We start from the raw sequence: 23,488 nt of genomic DNA on the forward strand, positions 1-23,488 counted from the left end.
TTGGTTTGAAAAACAAGGTTTATAAGTAGCACCATATACTGCTATATTTATTGTACTCATACATCCAAAGGTATTGAAAGACCTCAATTGGCATTTTAATACAGCATAAATTAATGAGTAGAACACATCTCATTCTTCGCTGTCTTTCTTTGATCCACCTATTTAAATAAGAAAGCACAAAAGGCACGTACGTACTGTACTGTACCATTACCTTAACTGTCTGCCAGTGGTTTAGTAATGCTGAACTCGTGTACTTCAGAAACAATGTTACTGCTTTGGGCTCAATTCAAAAGCTTTCTGACTAAAAAATCACGCACTGGGGAAAATATTAATCGGTTTGCTTCAGTGCTTTCTAACCCATGTTACTCTTCCCGTCAGCTGCAACTAAAAAGCAGCTCGAATACTGGCTTATACATTTTTCATAATTTACTTTCGAGTTCGGTGTTCTTCGCGAACAGCTTTTGCCTCTTTTTGCCTTCTATTACTACATCCATCGACAGCTTTTCAGAGATATCTTAAAACAATGTTTTTTTATAACTATGCAAAAACAAATAAATGTGGATTATCCGAGATCCAGTGTTTCAGTTTTAGTTAGAAATACTTTGGCGTAGTTTAAAATCAGAAACGAGTAACCTACAATATATATAACGTTATACTGTAGTTAACCTGTGCGCTTTATTTTATACTTTACATTAAAGATTTAAATATGACTGTATGGGTGGATATCTTCCATTTTAACCACAGTTCACGCCAGTATAGCCCCCTGAGTGAAGAGTGAAATTCTTTGAAAGCAAGCCTTTGTAACGAGTGGAAACGCTGTGAACCTCTGGACACCCGGGATTATGTGTTTGTTTACTGGGCAGTATGTGCGTACACTATTCACGGATTGTGAGGTATGATGTGTCAGAAATCAGACTCATCACTTGACTGTTACACGGGTGGCTCGTCCGGACCGCTCTCTGGCCGGGGGATGATGGAGCTCTCGAGCGTGCGCCTTTAACTGGGGATGCGACTCGATTCCCAGGGTCTCTCTTCCCTTCCCAGCCGCCCCGTTGTGATTGACAGATCGGGCTCTCGGTGGATCCTCCTTCCTTCCACCCGCTGCTCTCTCCTCCTCGCTCTTTTAGCTCAGTAACTTTGTACACAGGGATGCAGGCACACAGAGCAGCCTGAAAATGGCTTTCCTTTGGATTTATCCATCCCTGCTCACTCTTCACTTGTTTATACCGAACCAGGCCTTAAGGACATATCCGGATAATGAAGGTAGGGCTCATTAGCAAATTAGGTTTCAATTGGGTGTAATTAGTAACTGTTTTTTTCTTGTATCCCCCCCATCATTTTCAGTGCAGTTTCCCCAGTCAAGATAATGTGCTTGATGTGAATAATATAAGGCAAGTGAAACAAGGAGCATGCATGGAAAAAATGCTCAAGGTTTTTTTTTTCCAGGACACTCGTATTAAATTTTAATTGCATCTGCTCAAAAGTAAGGCAGCGTAAAAGGGATATATTTTCATGCTGCCGTACTTCTCAAGAGAAACTTACAAAGGCTTTGGCGATTTTGCGGATGCCTTTAAATACACCTCGTGAAAGTTTTGCAAGCTGTATAAATAATAATCAACGACCTTGATGCGGTGTCTAAAGTGAAAATAACTGGACGTACGAAATATCTATTTGGGTACGACATGACATTTTTTTTTTTGTATATGTTACCTGTACACTGTTCCCACAACACCTAAAGATTTTATTTAATCTCGTTCAAGGCAAGTGCTGTTCGAAGTGTTAAATTGACGAAATTGCGTTCAGGTGACAACAACATAGATGCATTGAAGTTTATATGATGCGTTGACATGATAAGTATACTAGTGGTAAAATAGAAACGGTAGACATCTTCGTTAACGTAATTTAAAATACTCGATAGAATTACAGTTAAATGTAGTGAAGAACAAGATGGGTGTATTAATATTACCAAAAATGTATTTGTGTTCAAGTTTCGAATTGGCTGTAATAGGAACATTATCAACTGAAAATTCTGTGTGGCATAATTTCACCTGAGCTCTTCAACCTGAAGGGTTAGGCACATGGATTTTATTAATGCAGCTGGTGATGAAGTTCAGTAAAAGAGCGCTACTGTACGTGTTTTGATTGAAGGATTGCATCCCAGTTTCTGATGCTGAAACTACAGATGAGCTCGCTTTTGTTGGTTTTTCTTTTTATCGGCATTCTTTGTAAAGGAGTGGTCTTGGATTGTTATGGCATGGCCGAAATAAAATTATTTTGAACCTCCTATGTTCATTTTGAGACGAAGGTACACCTGATACTAATGAAGCTAAGAAATAGCACGATGAATATTATAGTGTACGCTTTTTAGATGACATCTTGTGTCTCCTAAAATATTCCTTTGCAAAGCGCAGGTGAACTTAAAAGGCTGAGCCGCTATTTCCAAAGCAGGGAGCGTTTGTAATTTGTAATTTATCAGTTTTATACCAACTCATCCTGGCGACACCGCTGCAACTAAAGATTGCAGTTTTATTGTAAAGCACAATATGCACTTAAGAGGAAAATATGAACTTCAGAGATTATTAAAAACAATTTTATGTTCATGAAACGGTCTAAGCAAGTGTGACTTCAACTTGACACTGAAGTTGTATTTATGTTCATAGGAGGGAGTAGTTAAAAAAAACTCCAGATGTTTCATATATGATGTCTGTGAAGTGTTTCCGAACATGGAGCAGTCAGCTAGACTGAAACAGAAATGATGAAAACTGTGTTTTTAAAAAAATCCAGACTTACAACTTTTGTAGTTTTAGTGTAATTTGTAATTGTAAATTCATCTATCTAATCTGCCTAATAGACCACTGTTCTGTTAGTTTCCTCTATGGGGAAGCCATAGGAAGCAAAGACCCATTGTGCAGTACCAGATATATTTACATTTTTTCTTCTCCGGCGTTATTGAATCAAGGCTTTATGGAAAGTTAAGGTTACTTAATACTGGCGTGTGAGATCTAGTTGTGTGATATCTTTGTTATTCTTATGAAAATCCATATGCTCAAATTATTTATTTTATACAGCCAAAACCTTTTCGTTTTTATAACCTTTGTCTTTCGAAGATATTTTATAATAGCACTAAAATGTGATTTATTAATTATGTAATTATCACGTGTTCTACGGTAGATGGCGCTCCAATAGTTCTTATTTGTATTTACTACCAGGTTTCATTGCCTCGCAATACCACATTTTGGTGTGACACGCACTGTGGCAGATTTAACTTGGAGGTGGAGGAGGGGGCAGCCAATTAAGAAGCTTAAAGATGTTCACACCTGGGTGAAACCTGTAATTTGCTGCATTCACCTTGGGAACGAGTACAACAGTGCCCAGAGTAAGCAGACACAGGTCATTCATTAATTAGATTGTACTCACAAAGCACCGCACACAGGGAACCTTTAACAGTGTGACACTTAACAGTATATTTAAGGAATCCTTTTAATCCCACTTAAGATCCTTTGTTTGTGAAAATAGATTTCCATATAATGTTTGCCAGTGCATTTTGTCTACAAAGGCCACTTCCCTAATTGGTGTGATTCTTTACTGTGAATGTATTAATGACAAATCGACGTCTAATGTAAGCAAAATAACTAAGGAATGCTTTACTCTCATTATGTCTATGTTGCTGCCAAAAACCGGATCCATGACTGTATTTACCTTAGGAGTTCGTCCTTAGTGGTAGCCCAGTGGCCAGACAGCTTGCTAACTTAGCTCCAAGCTTTTGGGTTCAATTCCAGCCTCAGGGAGCCAGTATTTTTAACATGGGTTCCAACCGGGTGCTCCATTTTCCTCCCATCTCTCAGAGACATACAGTACAGTACTGGCTAACCATGACTGGATATTCTGAATTCCCCTTTTCACAATGGCCTTCTGATAGACTGGTGTTCCATCCAGGAGAGGACCGATGTCCTGTCTTCTGCTCTGCGCTACAGGGGTAGGGTCCAGCTCCAGTAAGCGTTGCTGTAACCATTAGCAGGATAAGTGGACTATAGATGGATGAATCTTTGTTAGAATTAGCCGATTTCTTAATTGCTTAATTGAATTATCCTCTGGCGCTTGTCTATTAAACTGCTTGATTGTAAGAAACAGGCACAAAAGTTGTTAAGTTGAACACTTTTACTATATCTAACCGCTCACTTTATCAAATGTGATTATATGATGCTTTCTATAGTGAAACGAAGTCACCTACTGTACCACAAAAATATTATCCTGTTAAAAATGTTTTCCAAAACCCTTGTTTGTGTAAAGAAAAGTCAATTTATCACTCAACATTCTAGCTAATGAGCAACTGTAAATCTGACCCACAGTTTTCCTATGAGACTCCTTCAGAACATACAATGTCTTGTTTGGGGCTTTCTACTATGCATTTTATTAAACTTAACACACTTAAAGATCCTTTTTAACTTCTGTTTAAACCAGTTTTTAAGCCGTTGCTGACAGAAGCTTCACTTTCTCCGTTCACCATCCACATTCTTGGGGTAAAAACAAAACCTCGTTGAAAATGAACTTGGATCCCTAAGGTTCTTGGGTATTCCACTCAAACACTTTGCAGTCGACAGCCTCCCTTGGGTTAGAATTCTCCCTGGGCAGCTGTGTTTGCAATTCAAGATTACTTTAATGTGTTGAGGCCGTTATTGATTCAGCTGCATGTAGCCAGCTTTCTCATTTAATGTGCTTTTTTAATAGCATGGATTCTCAATGCAGAATCTGTTGCAGAGCTCTTTAAGGTTCAATCCCATCAAAGCTGGACCGATGAAGGACAGCTTACAGGATAAAGTAGTCCAAGGGGAAAATCAGCATAGTCATTTTCATGATTTTCAAGTTACAAAGAGGGCCTGTGAAGAACATGCCTTTTTCCACATTATTTCTCATTATCAACTCATTTTTGGGAAAAGATTCCTCATTTGCTGAGAAGTCATACCTTTAAACAAGGAAATAGACGTGGTTGTCACTGAAAGCAGGTGCTTTTATAGTTTTCAAAACAGTTTTTCCTTTGAAGGGATATCTTCTAGGCTGTAGCCCAGCTCTAACAAAACATACAAAAGGTTCCTAAGTTCAATTAAACAAACAGGGCTGCCTGAAGACGTCTTGGCGCACCCTCTGAAAACTTTCTGAAAACATCAGCAGATTCCCTTTTTATTAGTTTTAACATAATTCAGAATTGTCTGCACAAGACAAAGTTCCCCATTGTTTTAATTGTTTTAACTTATGCTAGTTGTACTCATTGGCAGATCTAGATTTTAGCTACGGTGTGATCAATCAGGGTGATGTAATCAAACCGACTACTGTATATTCATCTTGTCTAATCTGTGACCTTGAACTAAAGAGCACATTGCTCAATTAATTTCCCCTAATCTTTATTACCCTTTTTTTGCTTCTTTTCTTTTTAAATACGGTATGTGCCTCATAATTCTTCTTCGTAAAGAGGGATAACCTTTCTTGTGATTTAAGACATTTCTTTGCATATTTTTGAAGTCTGTTTGGCTGTGGATGGATACAGAAGCAGAAGAATGTCTCCACCTTAAAGAAGAAAAGGCTATGACACAATCCTAGTTCTGAATCTTACATTCATAATTTACACACTGCACCCAGTGAACATGCCTGGCTTTATCATTCAATCCGAAGAGTAAAAAAAAATAGTGTTCAGATCAACAATTCTGGGATTACAACTTTTTTTCTCACATTGTAAAATTAAAACATTGTACAGTAGATCTGACATTTTGGATGTCATATATGAAACACACCAAGTCTCATTAGCTCTTATACTTGTACGTTGTGAGGTGAGAACTTCATATGTCATTGGGAAATTGTCTAACACTTTATCTTTAGCACAGGTATATTATTTTATAATTTCTCAATACAAGCAAGCAAAGGTAATGATCTAAGATCTAGTTTCCATTACTCTTGCTTCTCTTTTACAGAGTTTTAATTGAATCTAGCTTTTTGGCTAAGATCCTCATTATTTTCAAACAGAATTGTTTCTTATGATTTTATTAGACCATTTGGTTTTGATGTCACTAATTCTGAAAGTAACGGTGGTAAGTAAGATTGCAGCTTTTATGCTCATTGTTGCTCTCGGTCAGTGTAGTTCTGATGCTGCTGCTGTAGTATGAAAGTAGTAGCTATGTTTTGCTCTGGCCATTTTGCGAAAGATCATTTACAGTATACAGGAGACATTGAATAAGGGGAATTGTTGGGGGTGTACTTTGTAAGCATGTGTGTGCAGCAGTATAAATACCTTTACAAAGGTGGAAACATTAGCACAAATGATTTTAAGATAGGGTTGTTCGTTCCTTTATAGCAACGGAATTTCCATTTTGCCATTAAAGCATTCTTCTTCTCTATTACTGCATTCAGATATTTTGTGTAAAATATTTATCTAAATCTCCAGTCATTTTAAATTTAATATGAAAGTAGTGTGACACATGACAGTATAGATATACTCTGTGGTGCCTTTTACACTGTGAGAATACTGTAGATAACAGCCAGTTGTCTGTTTTGTAATGAGCTGTCTAGTGACTCAGAGGTGCTGGACAGTAGTGTATAACTTCTTTCCAGCAGTGAACCTGTTTCAGAAATTGCAGCAGCAGCCTGGTCTCTGTCATTACAACAAGCAGATGTAAGTTGCATTAGACAGTGCTGATCTGTACTGAATATTCCTTAAGACTTCTTTTGTTGTACTACATGAGAGCTTAGGTGGCTGAAATAATGCATGATACTGAAATCACAGTAGGAATAGGAATAGGACTAGTCAACCCACTAGTCAATGGTAACTTCTAAATGTAATATTCCATGGAGATTTTTTTAAATAAGAAAAAGAGGTTAAGTATTTCTGTGCAGTATGTTAAACTTCTCTTTAAACATGAAGCGGTTTCCTTGCATTTTTGTTAAAGTAAGCATTTACTGTACACAAGCAGTACATGCTCATTTCAGATTTTGTGATTTCTGTATCCATTTCTGATTTCTAAGTCACCAGTAACCAGATCATTTATATTCTTTTTCCAACCTTCTAGTTTGGATGCATCAATTGCCCTTATTAACAGTAAATACAGTGGCATTGTTTAAAATGCTTGCTAGTAGTCTTTAAAATAAGCAAAGAAAATGTATGTTTTAAATCTATGGAAGGCAGACTTCTTCTCATGAATTAGTCTGAGGTATAAAATCCGTTTATATACAATTACAAGTACAGATTGTTTTCTTAAAAGTAATATACTGTATGCATTCAGCTTTACAATTTTCCTGTCCCTTTTAGTTAAATTCATGAAAGTTAATATTGAAGATCAAGTGAAAGTGAAGAAATTCTATTGTGAGTCTGTGAATTGCATAAATGACCAAAGCTTTACCTTTCTTTTACTGAAATACTGTATGTTTCTTCTCTGGGTTTGATCACACCTGAGAACCAAATCCATTCTGTTTCAAGACAGTGTCCTCTGTGGTGCCAGTGTCAGGTGTTTAGGAGCAGTTGCAGTAATTGTTTCTGTGATGTTGGTGAATTCCCAGTTGGTGGTTAGGAGACAAGATGACCTCAGTTCTATCATGTTCATCCTTCCAGCTATCCAGCTATCCTCAAATGACTATTTTTGCCATTCCCCATGGATAACGAATAAAAGTGATTTCTGTATCCATTTCTGATTTTCAAGTCACCAGTAACCAGATCATTTATCTTCTTTGTTGCCCTTCTAGATTTATTTTTTGTCTTGTATGATATTAAAGGTAAAGGACAATATAATATATTTTTGGAGTACACATTTAATCATAAGGATCAAATGAAAAGATCTGCATTCATTTAATTATCGCTTTAAATGGGGTAAATTATTTGAACTGAAATACTGTACTCGACCTTTTGTCTTTAGTTTCCATACAGAAGTACAAAGATGCATGAACACTTCTCCAATTAACATACAGTACACTGGATTAACTTCAAGGATGCCCACGTCTTTGTCTGAACTATACACTTAAGACAATACTACAGTACAAGTAATAGGTTTATTCAGGTCTTCACACCTGAAGAAGGCTCCACGGCCGAAACGTTGTGTTTTCTTTCTTCTTTTTTCAGCATGGAATAAACCTATTACTTGTTCCTTTGCAGCCTACGCATGCTGATGCAGCTACCCACCTGAACTACTAATACTACAGTATGTCTGAGGTCCTTGACAGCCTCTTAAAAGCTTATCATCTTCACTATAAGAATTGTGATGAAGTGATACTATAAGATACCACAAGGATGTTGGTGGTTATGAATAAGTGTGCTCAGTATACAGTATATTACTGTACTGTATTTCACAGCATTGTTTTTACACACGGGGGCTTTCTGAAATGGAGATGTTCAGATTAGATTCCAGAAACACCAGCAGAAATAATAAAAATTGACTCCAACATCTCTCTGAAATGATCCTCGGTGTTCCTGAAAAAAGATAGTACCTCCCATACCACACCCTTTGTGAATTTTATCATCCTTAAACTTAGTTTTAACTGAAATAAGGAGAATAATTTAAGGTATTGTTCCAATTTTGGTATGTATCAGGAAAATTAAACTCAAGAAAAAAAAACAGTTTTTGCTTTCTCTTACTGCTCTAGGAAAATTCAGATGAATAACAGAAAACCCAGTATTAGGTAGTATTAGGAGGCTTTGGAATGCTTTACTTGAATGGTACAAATAATGTCTACTTTTAATGTGTGCCACTGTTTCTATGCAGAAAAAGGCTCTGTTTCACAACCTGTTTTGTTAGGTTTTGCTCTTCAGCATGCGGCATGACAATGTTTGTGCATCAGATTTATCAGTGCCTCTAGGTGCCATTCATAAAAAGGATGTCTCGAACAAATAGCTCTATTTTTCCAGTAACAAGTGCTTAAATATGTCAGAGGCCATTATAATCAGAGAGAGGAAACATGTCTCGGAACTATTCAGGTGTTAAAACAACAGCTCTATTAGACTCGGAGCTTCAAGTAGCACTGTTTATATTCTGCCAGACATTTTTTATTATGACATTGGCATCTTTAAGAATATCTTTAAAGGCAAGTTTTGGTTCCACAGTTTTGAGTATTTCCATATGTTATAATTTTAATTATTGTGTTCTAATATTAGAATACTGTCAATTTCACAGATCAACTGTTATCCTTGAGTCATTTACCATGTTTGCTGAAAATGGCAAAAATGAACCACAGGCTTCTAGCAACCAGGCTGGGCCAAGGAATAAAATGTATTTAATAAAGGAGAAATCCCCTAATACTAGGCAGTCTCTTATATTACATCCCTATCAGAGTTCATTATATTTCACTCCAAACATGGGCTGCAGGGAGAGGAAACTCTCAGGGATGAAGCCTTCCCTTTTTCGTTTCAGTTCAAATTAAAACTTGTGAAAATACAAATTAGAAGGGAGTGTGCTACAGCACCTCATGGATTTGTGGTAATAATTTCTTTCTGTAGACTGATCAGACATGCAGATTTAATTTTAGTCAATATTAGACTTGTGAACTTTTTTTTGTACACTTAAATGTGTTTCTTCAAAATCACCTTTGGTTTCAAGTTTCCAAAGACCTTTCAAGACTCCAGTTTTTGTTTTGTCTTTAAGACATATGTGACAAAAGCACTCATATGTGAAGTGTGGGCTACAGGGAAACAACCTTTGCTGATCTTTCTGAACAGCTGTAGTTACAAATATGTGCTCATGTACTCGGTAGCAGAGACAACATTAGCATTGTTAAACCATTTTACCTTTTCAGTAAAGTGGAATGGAAACTTACTTAGCAGAAGTTTGTATGTGTATGTCAAGCAGTTTTCAGTCCAAAAAGTGAGAAAAAATCAGTTTATATCGGCCTTGATTTGCATTTGGTGGTGGACAGATGAATCATTCTGCAATTAACCTCTAGCTCCTTAGAATCTTAAAGCTTTAAATCCCCAGCGTAAAAGAGGCCAGAATCAGTCGAAAGTTTAAATTAATGGCTGAAATTCTGTGCCAGTCAGCAGCAACACCTTCAGTCGAAGACGAAGAGGTCACCGTATCTAATTGTGAGAAATTATAAGGCACTTGGCTTATGAACAGATATTTGCAAGGGGATGAGTAAGTGAATGCAAGAAAGAAAGCTTGTTATTGTTAAAGGGCTTGAATGGATCCACAAGGAAATTGTTACTAGTGGTGGAGTTCAGCATCTGGCAGCAGATACATGATTTCTCTGGACACTGAGAGAAGTGAGTAAATGTATTGCTGTGGAATTGACTCGTACTGTATGTTCAGAAGTATGGGTATGTAAAACAGCATTTTTGCAGCTACTTTGAAACTGTATGCAGGGCAGCATCATAGTGACACAAATTATGTTAAATCTCCTTCTGCCAAAGGTCTGAAATCCAAGAAGTTGCTCTACTCACACCAAGATGTCTTCGTTCTGGTTTTGATTTGGTAGTATTAATATGGTATATACATTTTTGTGAATGAAAATGTTCAGATTTTTAATTATTTCGTCTCCTGTTGCTCTTAATTGCCATGTTGGGTCTGTGTGTTTGAAAGAAAGCTATACATACAAATCTTTTTTGTATCTTTTTTCTTTATTGCTCTATTTTAGTTCCACTTCACAAATTAAACTTATTTCATTACAGGTACCTTATTTTTTAATTGAATTACCTTCTACTTTTAATGAATTAGTATTAGAACTGTAATTGTATTAAAAAATAGCTGTGGCTAAATAAATCTAATTTATATTACCTTCAATTAACCTAGATAAATGTACAGCATTGAAATTTAAATTGAGTAGCTCTCCAATTCAGAACAGAAATATATAGTTTGCATAGTATTTAATAAATTCTCTGTCTTACTGCAGCTTTGTCAGCAGAATGACTTCTGTGACTTTTCTTAGTGGTTGTGTGGAACAATGGCAATGATCTAGTCCTTTTTCAATGACTGAATTCTTACCTATCGATCTACAAGTTGGAGGGAGAGAATACTAATACTAAAATGGAAGGACCAAGGAGCGGACATCTACAACAGCCTTTTGTAGAAAGCTTTTGTAAAGTCTTGCAATTGCTGTGATATTGTGAAACGCCTTGACAGGTAGATTAAAGAGGCATTACCTGGGCAAGGCTGGGGATTAAACTAGGATGTGTGAAACTGCAGATGTGAAAGTTTCACAATCATTGTTTTTTTGTTTTCTCAGCAGGTTTTCCTTGACTTTTTCAGTAACTGTCATATTGACATCATATGAATGATGACAATAAGCAGTTGTTAAACCAATGGGTTCTGCGTACCTTGTGTCAGGAAAAAAACAACATCTGGTGTATTATGCAACACAGACTACAGTACATCATTGGTCAGTCTTCAGGATGATTACCCTGTGTTGTGAGTAGATCACAGTGAGAGAAAGGTTTGTCTTACCAAACATCCACTATTAATAAGAGCTGAGGAATACACAGGCAGCCACCAGCTATATCACCCTGCAGCTCTCAACCGGCTACCCACTGAAGCTCAGCAGGGTTGAGCCTGGTCAGTACCTGGACGGAGACCTCCTGGGAAGCTATGGCTGCTGCTGGAAGAGGTGTTAGTGGGACCAGGGGGGGTGCTCACCCTGAAGTCTGTGTGGGTCCTAATGCCCCAGTATAGTGGCAGGGACACTATACTGTAGTGGGTGCTGTTTTTCGGATGAGACGTTAAACCAAGGTCCTGACTCTCAGTGGTCATTAAAGATCCCCAGGCATTTCTCGATAAGAGTAGGGAGTTATCCCCCCTCGGCCTTAATGTGGCCTCCAGAATGTCCCCATGTATGATTGGCTTGCACTGGCCTGCGATGGACTGAAGCCCCGTCCAGGGTGTACCCTGCCTTGTGCTCTTGATTGCCAGGAAGGCACCAGCTTCCCGTGACATTGTTTGGTATAAAGCGGTTTGGTAAATGACATGACATGAATACTGTACATGATACCTGGTATCATACAAGGTTTCAGTTCCATTGAGTATCTACTTCACTGTGTCCTTTGATATAAACAACATTCAGATGCATGACTTTACATAAAAATGTTTCTTTTTGTTATGATAAGCTATTGGTATCTCAAAATGTCTCAAAACATAGTGAACGTGAAGCTTGCCTTCTTGACACTGTCATTTGTTTCATTCTGCCTTGAAAAGTCAAACACATTTTTATTGCTATAATAGTAATGAAACAAGCCCAGGATAAAGAATACTCAATTGACATGTATATGAAAGTTTTAATAGATGAATTCAAAATCAAATCCCTTCACTACACATAGTTCAGAAACTGGTGGCCGACAGACTCAATTGGCAGTGCAATATTGATGGTGTTCTAAATTGTGAATGTGAGATCCTTTTTCTAAAGATGTACAGTAGTTGAAAGACAACAGAATGAACTAATAAGCTATGTCATGATGGCCTATTCATTTGAATACTTAAAAGAAATAGCATTCTTTGATTAATAAGGTACTAGAGTCAAATGTTCAAAAATGGCTAAATGACCAAATCTAATTTAAATCCTCGTTCATAAGTCAGTTTAGTTTTCAGCAGGTACAGTAGTATTTGTTGTTGGAAGAGTTCAGAAAGAGACCACTGAAAAGTTTAGGGTATGACTAGCTAGCGTTTACTGATGGCTTTAATATGAAGAGTCTTGATTGCCTTATTAAATACAAGTCTTAATGTAATGCACATAAGCCAGTTTTATTTTGAACTGATGCCAATGAATGATTTGCTAAAGAGGTTGTTGAAGACAAAAGTTAGTCATGAAAATAAATACTATTTATAGACACCCAGTAAATTAGATAAAACAACTGGAAGACATCTTCCACATTTCATGTGCATGACATTAGTTCAGTCATCATTTTTTATAATTATTATACCTGCTTTTGACAAGCACAGGATTTTTGAAAATAATATAGTTCAAGAGATGAATTCAATAATGTGGTGCTTTGTATTTTTTATGTTTTGGGGAGGAATATTGTCTTTCTCTTGTAGACTTTTTCTGTATTATCTGTCCTTGTTGTTTGCTCTGAAGATGTAAAAACACTGTGTAGTAAGAATGATCAATAACTTTCTGTTTCTTCTAAATTTGATACTTTCAGATTTCAAGCTGTATCTTTAGGGAACACTACATGATATCTGTTTATCAATGGAATTGCAAGCAATTATCATCATTCTAGCATTTCAGATAATTGTCTATAAAAAAGATGACTTGTGCAAATCTAAAAGTCATCATCTTTTTAAGTAAAATAAGCACTTATTGTCTCACAAGAACAGAAATTGGTACCATACCTGGGACACTTCACTCTTGGTTTGTAAAGAATACACAGTACATTGGAATTTGTTTTAAAATTGTAATATTGATGCTACATTATATACTGTATCAAGCTGAGTTCCATTAGGGTTTTTCTGTTCAATTGAGCTTCATGTTATGATTATTAGATAATATTGAATGTGATACATGGCAGAGTGACTAATGGACAGGTCTTTATCTCCGAGTGAAGGGGTTTGTGTCTGGTTTAAGTTACAGTAGCAATGCGTTTTAAAGACTTGGGTCATTCCCTTGAGAAATACCTTTTTTTGTTGGCCTTTCTCTACACTGAACTGTATTGGTGCAGTTGGAGATAAGGGGCACAAGCTAACGAAAATGGACTCATATTTTGAAGCAACAAAATCGCAATTAAATAGGATTTTACTCGTATTTCGTATTAATTTCAAAATATTGATGACTAATTACAGATATGTTTCCGTGATAAAAGATGTCTTAAAATCACCACTTCAATATGTGCGTTTCTAAAGCAATATGAGCGGTCTAAGAGATTTTGAAAGAGGTCAAAGTGTTGCCACCCATTTTGCAAGTGCATCGGTCACAGAAATAGCAAAATTATTTATTGTGTCAAGGGAAACAGTATCAAAGATCATGATGGCATACACCAAAGAAAGGAAAATGACATCAGAAAACAGGAATAGTTTTCAAAGTTCGAAGTTCACCGACAGGGATAGATGGACACTTACTGTAACTCATTGGGTTCGGTTATTACTATGCATGTGAGAATTACGGCCAAGAAATATGAAGCCATTTTAGGTCCACCCTATGGTGCAGACATTGTTTCATGAAGATGTTCCCATATTTCAAGATGAAAATGCCCCTTAATGACTCAAGTCTGGTTTCAGTAACACCTGTATGAGGTCAAACACCTTCCAAGGCCTTCCCAATCACCAGAGCTAAACATCACTGAACTCTTATGGGAAGTTCTGGAATTTAGAGAGTAGAGTGGATTTCCTTCAATTCTCAAAGAACTAGAGGCATTTCTTCTTGAAGAATGGTCTAATATCCCACTAGAAACAGTTCAAAACTTGTATATCAGACTTCTAGGATGGACTGAAGCTGTTCTGAAGGCCAACTCAGCTCAGTTATTGTAAAAAAATATTCATATACTGTATTGCTTGGTGTTTCCATTGTTTTGTCCACCTCCCTGTATGTAACTTTTTACAGCAGGCCTGCTTCTCTAGGCAAAAGGTTTTACTCATGGTTTAACAATGTAAATAAGAGGAGTATAATTGTATTTTAAATGGGTAAAATAGTGGAATTAGCGTCAAAGTTCAGACTAGGAGACTTTTAGATTCCTTAATCTACAGAAGTGGCTCTGCACCCCAGAGTTTAATTAGAAGATATGTGTATATTTGAGGTACAACAGTAGCTGATTCGCCGTTATTCTGGGCAAGGTTACGAGATATTTAAGACGTATCCAACAGGTTATACCCTCAGGAACCCATTTGCTGCAGCTCCGGTGGAATGCCACTTCTGCTGCAGTTCAAGGATGGTTAGAAAGCAAGCGAGGATCTTCATGCCTAGGCTGTGTGAAATTAACATTTCTAACCTCACTGGTCCTAATAAGTTGCCTTGTGTGTTTCTTTGTAGAACTTCTGTCATTGCTGTGCGACACTGAAATGTGGATTTGACACAAACCCTTGCCTTACAAGGAGAAAACAAATATGTACGTAGCTAAGTGGATAACACTGAGCTATGTGTTGCTTTATTGCTCATCTACTGTAGTATAAGGATTCTTTAAACAGGTGTAAAAGAGGTGTTCTGTTTTTAGAGAAATGACTGTTGACCTTAGTAGTGCTGGTGCAAAGTGGGAAATGTGCTATAAATGTCAAGATATCAGCATTGTAACCATGGCCATGTGGTTTTGAATAGGGTGAGGTTCGACCACGTTAGCTGCAGCTTATTTGGTTAAACATTATTAATTGGCTTTCCTTTACACATACAGGTGCAGATTAAGCTTCATTTGTTTTGGTTAGAATATATTGAAAAAAGAAGAAATCACTCGGTTCACATTTGTTCACGTGAGACGGTGCCCTTTTTAATGTGGCTTTAACTATTCCCTTTTCCCAATGAGATGAAGCCTGGCATTTCTGGAGCTTTGAAACAGGAGCATAACAACAATCCCCCCTTTCCCCAAGAGGTCTCTTCACCTTCTGTTTCAGCAGCTGCCTTGGCCATGTGCTTCTGCAGTTCCCTGCTTTATCTCATCAAGACTCTTTCAGGAGCTATTTAGGCCTCTCATACATGCTGACTGTACCTGGACTGGGGGGGTGGGGGGGGGGTTCTCAACTGATGGCATGATCGTTTCTTAATTTTCCAGCTTTTTCAGTGATTACTGAGTGGGGTGATGATGAGGGGAGGGGGGTTGTTGGTATATTTTTGTTGCAACAGACCTGCAAACCATGAGACACCTTAGTCTGTGGTTACATTGTGCGTCATGTCAGCAGACTGTTATTAAAAATGGCAGCTGGGTTTTTAAATGTAAATATTGTGACATCCTCTGAAAAATTAAAGCCTTCTTTGACAGATATCAGTATTTAATGTTGTCCATCTACAATTAATAAAAGCAACAGATTCAGATTTGCTCATTGTGCTCTTGTGGTATACTCATGAAAGTTTGAGACTAAACAAATATTTCATGTTTATTTTATACAAATGGTAACTTCTTGATACAGTTAGTAGGAACTAAACATATTTTTATTGAATATAGTAGATTTCCCTTTCAAACCCAGCATTTTCTGTTTTGGATTGAATCCTTTTTGGACAGTGAAATAAGTCTCAGACATATTCTCATAAATAACACATAAACAAATTAATAATACAGAAAAGTTTGTTTTTTGTTAGAAATGCCATGGATTTAAAGCCAAAAAATAAATATATCAATTTTGTATTTTGTATTGTCCTGGCCCGTGCTTCAGAATCATATAAGGAGATGGCTCTGAGTCTTTAAACTGAACATCTGCAGATTGGATGTAATTAAAAATTAATCACTCGTGGTGCAGAAGCTTAATTGCTTTGGAATAGACCTCAAAGTGGGAAGTACAGTTCAGAGACCTGGGGAAAACTAGCTTTAGATTTTAACTTGCCATTTAGCCCCCCTTTTAACCTTTTGTGTCTTGAGTGACTCGGGGATACTTGGGTGCTGCTGTTGATTTTTTGCTACAAAAATTTAATTTTCTTTTTTCACAAGCTCTCACAAAAAAAAATCTTGATATCCATTTTATTAATATGGGTAATGCTTATAATTCCTAGGTAAACCCCAGATAGCCAACACTAATATAAAATTCTTTATATTATAGGTCACACATCTGTCTAGATAAATATTTGGAATGATCTTGTGTGAATGTTTGCAAATATAGATGACTAATCAAATTTAGTATAAAACCTTCAAGTCAAGGATGTTTTCCCCTAGCCCTTCAGAAACACTTCGGGAGCTCATTTAAAATGAACTGTCAGTTACATAATTTAACTCATTACTTGGTTAATGTAATCCTTGGCCACTAATTGAAGATGCATAAGCCCCAAAGGCTAGGGTCAGTTGGAATGGGTGTGGGGGAGTCCTGTTTCAGATAAACTTCAATCAAAAAACAGTTTCATATAAAAGCTGAAACTCTGTGACTCTGTGTACCCAATTCTCCAGATATCTCCAGATGTCGAATGTCGATAACACATTTTTCCAGAACCCTAAAGCATGATGGTGTGAGTTTTACTCTTTGTCACATTGCTGCTGTTCTGCCTTTTCTGGTTGCAGTTACTTTGCTGGACTCCATGTCGGCACTAGGAGATCTAGGCTGGGAGGCCTATCCGGCAGAGGGGGTGAGTGTCTTAAAGTATATGATTTGTATATGCCTGTGTGCGTTGTGGTGATTGCGCATGGTCCTGCTTTTGGACCTCATGCTAGAATCGTAAAATGTAGCCTAATGTCAGGAAAAGCAGGTCCTTATGCATCATCTGTTAATGTTTTCTTCAGTGTACACATTGAATTCCACTTCTTTTAGCTACCTGCAAGCTTTGCTCAACCTAGCATTATGTCTGTAATTTTTTCCGCTATGTAAAAGTTATTACAGTTTCCAAAGCTCACATTCTAAGAGTCCATTAGTGGCGCCATTGTTTGGAGCTGCAGCAGGCTTTAATTAATTGTGGTGTAATAAGTATCACAGTTGTTACTGCTAGTGCTCTATGAAGAATATTCTGAAATATCTGTGTGGTCACACCACTTTGGAAAAAGCATTGGGACTGCTGTGCTAGATAATGTAATTGGATGCCATTGCTTATGATTCTAGAGATAAGGACAGAAGACATAACACTGCTTTGTGATTCTTTAGTATGAAGAATATATATAAATGTACAGCTTTTTATGTGCAGCTAACTAAGGTGCAGTAAGTAAGCAACTTGGCAAAGCTGTAACTGGCTAAATGCTGCTCAATTAGGCTTACGTGATAAATAAACTTCAATTACACATACACCTCTTTACAGCTGAAGTGGAGTGTATTGACTCTTGCAGATTCATAGCACAAACTCAGTATGGGGTTTTAACAGCAAAAGGCTGTTGAAAAAGAAAAAAAGGAGCTTAATCTTTTTATGAGTCACCCATATGGCTTAAAATAATCAAGTTATTTAAACTGATGCTGAGCTTTGTAAAAAAATCAATTGTTTTGGTTTAAGAAAAACCCATTAAATACATCCAAGGAACCAATTAGATCAGTTTCAGACGTTTCTTGCTGTATACTATACAGTAGCTGTAGTAAAGCTTATTTTATCAGAAACAACCTGATCTGATGTGGTGCATTAAGATTTAAGTTGGAGGTCATTTTTCAAAAAGGAATTCCCTGTCATGTCTTTAGTTTATGGATACTGTATTTTAATGTAAGTTAAAACCTGAAAAGGTACTGTACGCATATGTTAACTGGAAATGACTGGAAATGTAGGATAGGTTGATGTAGGTAAACTTTTTATTGCTTAAATCACTGCTGCAGGTTGATACCAGAAACAGTCTAGGCATTAGGGAGATTCTTTTTGATGGAAAAAAGATGTCAAGTGAGATTTCTTTAGGGGTTTTGACTGTAGCATCTTGCCCTCGTAGGAGAGGCTTAACATATTACCAGTTAATACCTGGAGTGATGCTAACTTGCCCATTGTATGAAAAACAGACCCATTTTTCTTCATGTCATGTTCCTGTTGAATGTACATTCAGCTAAGGGATGGACTGGACCTGGCAATTTTCAGTGGAATGCTGAGCTGTGCCTGAGCTGCAGATCTTTATTTCAGCAGGGGTCTGGGAGAGGTTATTCAGAAATGATTTTTTAGTTTCAAGTTCATATAAACACCCAGGGTACTTCTATTTAGAAATGTGCCTTTTGTTAGTGTGAGGCAAATTTGACAAAGAAAAGCCTGCAGAGATCATGATGCGTAATGCAGACTCCTCTATCATGGCAAGTTAAATTTAAAAATGTTAAATTTGATGCAAAAACAGTTTTTTCTTGTTGTTGGAAATTATTTGAGACGCTGCATTTAGAGCATTGGTTTTGAACATAGATTTTGCTTTGTTTTGAAAAGCCCAAAAGGCACAAAACACAGAAATCACAGCTAGGTTGACATACCAGAGTCAAGCATTTCATATGAGAGGATTATAATGTTCACCCTAGACACCAGATTTGGAGACAGCTTAATTGCTGTAGGAATTAAAGAGTTAAGGAGTACATTCTCAGAGCCCCCCAGTCATTTCCGGTGGATATTTGTCTTAGTGAGTCAGTCATCTGCCACTTGACCCACAGAGCAAGTCAAATACATTGGTCCAGTACCAGATGTGGATGATCTTCAAATGTCCAGTTTTTAAATGATCTAATATTTTCAGGATGGAAAAAGAAAAAGAAAGTTATGTATGTTTCAGGAGGGAATGGCTTTTCTCAAAAGCAGACTTTCTTGGGAGTTTAAAACCAATTATGCTTAAGTATCTTTAACTACTGGATGATTGCAAAGTGAAATGAAGTGAAAGCAGTAAAGGGTTTGACTGAACCCTTGATCCAACATGTTTTCTTGGCTTCAAAGCAATCAGGCGTCTGAAATGTGATTATGGTTACCGAGTAAGGTTCTGTGGATGAAATGTTTTGACTGATCCCCAGCTGGGATCCTAATTAAAGATCAAGCTTGACTACCCCCAAGTTAGAAACAAAGATAGAAACTTGTTAAGCTTTTCCAGATGAATACTTGCCCCATATCTGTATCTGAAGGCCCTGACAGAAGTACATCGTGTTGTTTATTAAAGGCAAATACCAAAAAACCTCATTTTGTAAGACCCACATGAAATCTAACTTGCCTGCCTTTTCCTCAAAATCTAAAAAATATCTTTTTTTTTACTTTGAAAATAATAAAAACGAACATGGGTAGCAAATTCAATACCCATCCAATTAAAAGTCAGTTGCTTTCAAAACATAGTTCTTTGGCACAGACACCCATTCCACCTGCGAGAGAATGAAGAAGCACAGACTAGGCCCTTAGACATGGCCACCTGTAGATCTAGTTTTATTTGACACTGCAAGTAGGAGGGTTAGTACTGAGTGGGATAGAGCTGCATCTCTCGACGCACATGAGCAGGTGTCCAGCACATCACAGGAGTTGCTGTTTGTTGAAAAGATAAGATGACCCTGGCTGACTGAGCCCAACCTACAGTACCTTGACAGAGCTCTGCCAGTTGTGTGCATGCTGCTTGGGAAGCCTAGTGAATCCCTGGATAAGAAAGCTCTGCTTGCTCTCCAAGTTTACAGAGCCACTTTGGGACTTTCCATGACACGTTTGTGGTCTAATGTTTTCATTGTTTCAGCAGCCATTCACCCTGTAACTCACAACCGGCAGCCCACTGCCTGGTCAGTACCTGCATGGGAGACCTCCTGGGAAAAATTAAGGTTGCTGCTGAAAGAGGTATTAGAGGGGCCAGTAGGAGGCGCTCATTCTCAGTCTGTGTGGGTCCTTATTCCCCAGTATAGTGACGGGGACACAACACTGTAAAAAGGTGCCGTCCTCTGGATGAGGAGTAAAACTGAGATCCTGACTCTCTGTGGTCATTAAAAATCCCAGGGCGTTTCTTGAAAAGAGTAGGGGTGTCCTCGGCAAATTTCCCATTGGCCTTAACCAATCATGGCCGCCTAATAATCCCCATCTATGAATTGGCTCCATCACTCTGTTCTCCTCCCCATGGAGAGCTGGTGTGTGGGGAGTGTTCTGGCGCACTATGGCTGCTCTATGGCTATGGCTGTCGCATCATCCAGGTGGGGCTGCACACTGGTGGTGGTGGAGGGGAGTCCCCATTACCTGTAAAGTGCTTTGAGTGGAGTGTCCAGAAAAATGCAATATAAGTGTAAGCAATGATTAAATTATTATTATTACTATTTATTTTCTTAATAAAGCTAAATTAAATGTCAGTAGAGGCCAGCATAAATCTTCTATCTCATTTAGAGGAGTATCTATTTGAACAAAGTGTTCTCATTACATTTTCTTCATTTGTGACAATAAAGACAAATTATTCTCAGGTTTGTAAGAACTCCAAGCAAAGTACTTGTAATACAAACCAACTCAAACTTCCTACATAAAAGTTGAATAAACATATACAGAAGAAAATCATAACCCCTACAACTCCAAAATTGAACAGGTTGACAGCAGGCAGCCCTGCTGTTCCTGGCTTATGTCAATAGCATATTAATAAATGAAACATTCAAGTCTACATAGAAAATGAGTTAAGAACACTTAACGTAATGCATTAAAATCCTGGAAGGTTATTTTTAAGTCAAGTAGGGTTTCTGTCAAGATTAGTCACCCTTGCATTGTTCTGTACATACATTATGCACCTGTCTAGATTTATTAATGTCAGGTCCTGAAAGTGAAGTTAGTTTGCCAAAATGTAATTGCACTGCACAGCAATGTTTATTATGATAAATGGAAGAAAAAATAAATTGACTGTTGATCATTTTATATGCAACAGGATATGTGCTTATTGTTCAGAAGTTTGTGACAAGCTTGGAAGCACATTTTCTCTGAGCTTTCAAGGTGGTCTGCCATAATTTTCCACTCTAAATCAAATTCATGCCAAGAAGCTGTACTCTTTATGTTGCCCGATGCAGCTTTTTGGAATTAGAAATATTAAAGTAATTATAAATAAATCATTAACAGATTACGTTTTTACATATAGGAGGATTTATTCTGTGTGTGGAAAGTGTTGTCAATTAAAGAAAAGCACAGAAGTGAAAACAGATGGGGGAAAGTATCTGGATAAGGGATGCTCTCCAACTTCATACCACACACACAGTTTGACTGGCACTACTGATACATCAGACATGCTCTACTCCTGTCTGTCCAATATGAGGTAAAAACATTACAACTATACAGGATTCCCGATACTGCTATCACAAATGAAAGAACATTTTCAGTTAAGAATAATGAATAATGCTTATTTTTATTAATTACTTCTATTGCTACCGTTAATAATATATTCAGTCATGTCGTAATGATAAAAAAATCAATGTTACTACACAGTCACAGGTGAAGTTGCAATGAGAGTAGAAAACAAGGGTGCTATTTCTTTCCAGCAGTCAGTTCTTTCCCCATTTATGCAGTATGCTAGATTTGTCTATTTAAAGCTTTCTGCCAACTAACACCTGTGTTTCCCCTGACAGTGGGAAGAGATCAGTGTGATGGATGAGAGGAACACTCCCATGAGGACCTACCAGGTGTGCAACGTGATGGAGGCCAACCAGAACAACTGGCTACGTACCAGTCACATACCCCGCGATGGCGCCCAGCGCGTCTACATTGAGATCAAGTTCACTCTGCGCGACTGCAACAGCCTGCCAGGAGTGCCGGGCACCTGCAAGGAGACCTTCAACATGTACTACTACGAGTCCAACAACAGCAACCTGTGGTTCATCAAGGAGAGTCAGTACATCAAGATTGACACCATCGCGGCGGATGAGAGCTTCACCCAGGTGGACGTTGGGGATCGGGTGATGAAGCTGAACACAGAAGTCCGAGATATAAGCAACCTGAGCAAGAAGGGTTTCTACCTGGCCTTCCAGGATGTGGGGGCTTGCATCGCCCTGGTTTCAGTCCGGGTCTACTACAAGAAATGCCCCGTCACCGTGCTCAACCTGGCGGAGTTTCCCGACACTGTCACCGGTGGCGATTCGGCCTTGGTAGAGGTGCGGGGCACCTGTGTCAACAACTCGCAGGAGTTTGACACACCGAAAATGTACTGCAGTGCCGATGGAGGCTGGCTGGTACCAATTGGTCGCTGTGTCTGCAACCCTGGCTTTGAAGAACGAAACGATATCTGCCAACGTGAGTTCAAGGTTTTCATGCTCTTATTGGTTGGAAAACTCTTGTGGTGGGTGTTTCTTTATATGGAGGAAAGGAAAGGAAAGACACTTAATGTTTCTGCTGTGGTGCCTTCTACAGGTGTGTGGAGCCTTCGCAGCTGAGATTTTGTGTCTCTTTTCTTTTTCTTTCACCATGGAATAAACCCTTACCCTGTTCCTTTGCAGCCTACACATGCTGTCGCAACTACCTTCTTGAACTGTTTCCTGATATGCTGCATACTAGCTAGGACTAGCTTTATCATTGCCCTCAGATTTTACATTTTAAAGTGCTACACCGTTATTATGCTTTTTAGGATTAGTGTGAGTGCCGGTCATATTTTAGCCTGAAAACCTATTACTTTAAGTTGCTTTCTTTAACTTTGGAATTCTATAGCATGTTGTTTATTTAGTGTTCTTGTTTGAGTGAAGCTTAAGAAAATTAAGCCATGGTTTACTGTACCTCGAGTTTGTATTAGAGTTAGAGTTTGTGTGTTTTATTTGTACTAACATTTAAATGAATGGAAAACAGATTGTTTTGATTTATATAGTATGTACTTTACTTATGGGTTATCTAGAGTGTGCAGACATTTGCTCCTGACAGTATGTCTTAGGGGTTAAACTATACTGTAGGTAGTGTGTCAGTACTCCAGTGAAAACTAGTAAATCAGAAATATTTCTAGGTTTTTTGAGTCACAGAAGGAATGGAAAGGAACCCCTCAAGTATTGGACTATTGTTATCCAAGAATTGAATGGTAACTGCTCTCGTTGTTTTCCACAAGCAGGCGGGTTGATTTGAGCAAACTAAAGGAGTGTGCTTT

The 23,488-nt window shown here is 37.8% G+C and overlaps 1 protein-coding gene across 2 annotated transcripts in view; it reads left to right on the forward strand.

The window, feature by feature from the left end:
* Positions 1-924: 924 nt before the first annotated feature.
* Positions 925-23,488, forward strand: part of epha4b (eph receptor A4b) — a 110,529-nt gene continuing 87,965 nt past the window's right edge. Inside the window, exons 1-3 of one of the 2 annotated variants that reach the window (XR_015928870.1) lie at positions 925-1,263; positions 17,078-17,142; positions 21,993-22,653. Coding sequence is in view for 1 of the 2 variants with exons in the window: in XM_088614899.1 (XP_088471025.1) it covers positions 1,176-1,263; positions 17,078-17,142; positions 21,993-22,653 (814 nt within the window). In the remaining variant the exon portion in view is untranslated. The remainder of the gene's footprint in view (positions 1,264-17,077; positions 17,143-21,992; positions 22,654-23,488) is intronic. The other variant, XM_088614899.1, reaches the window with a different exon arrangement.

This window comes from Lepisosteus platostomus, chromosome 2 (assembly GCF_059453375.1).
Source record: "Lepisosteus platostomus isolate fLepPlt1 chromosome 2, fLepPlt1.hap1, whole genome shotgun sequence".
Taxonomy (NCBI): Eukaryota; Metazoa; Chordata; class Actinopteri; order Semionotiformes; family Lepisosteidae; genus Lepisosteus; species Lepisosteus platostomus.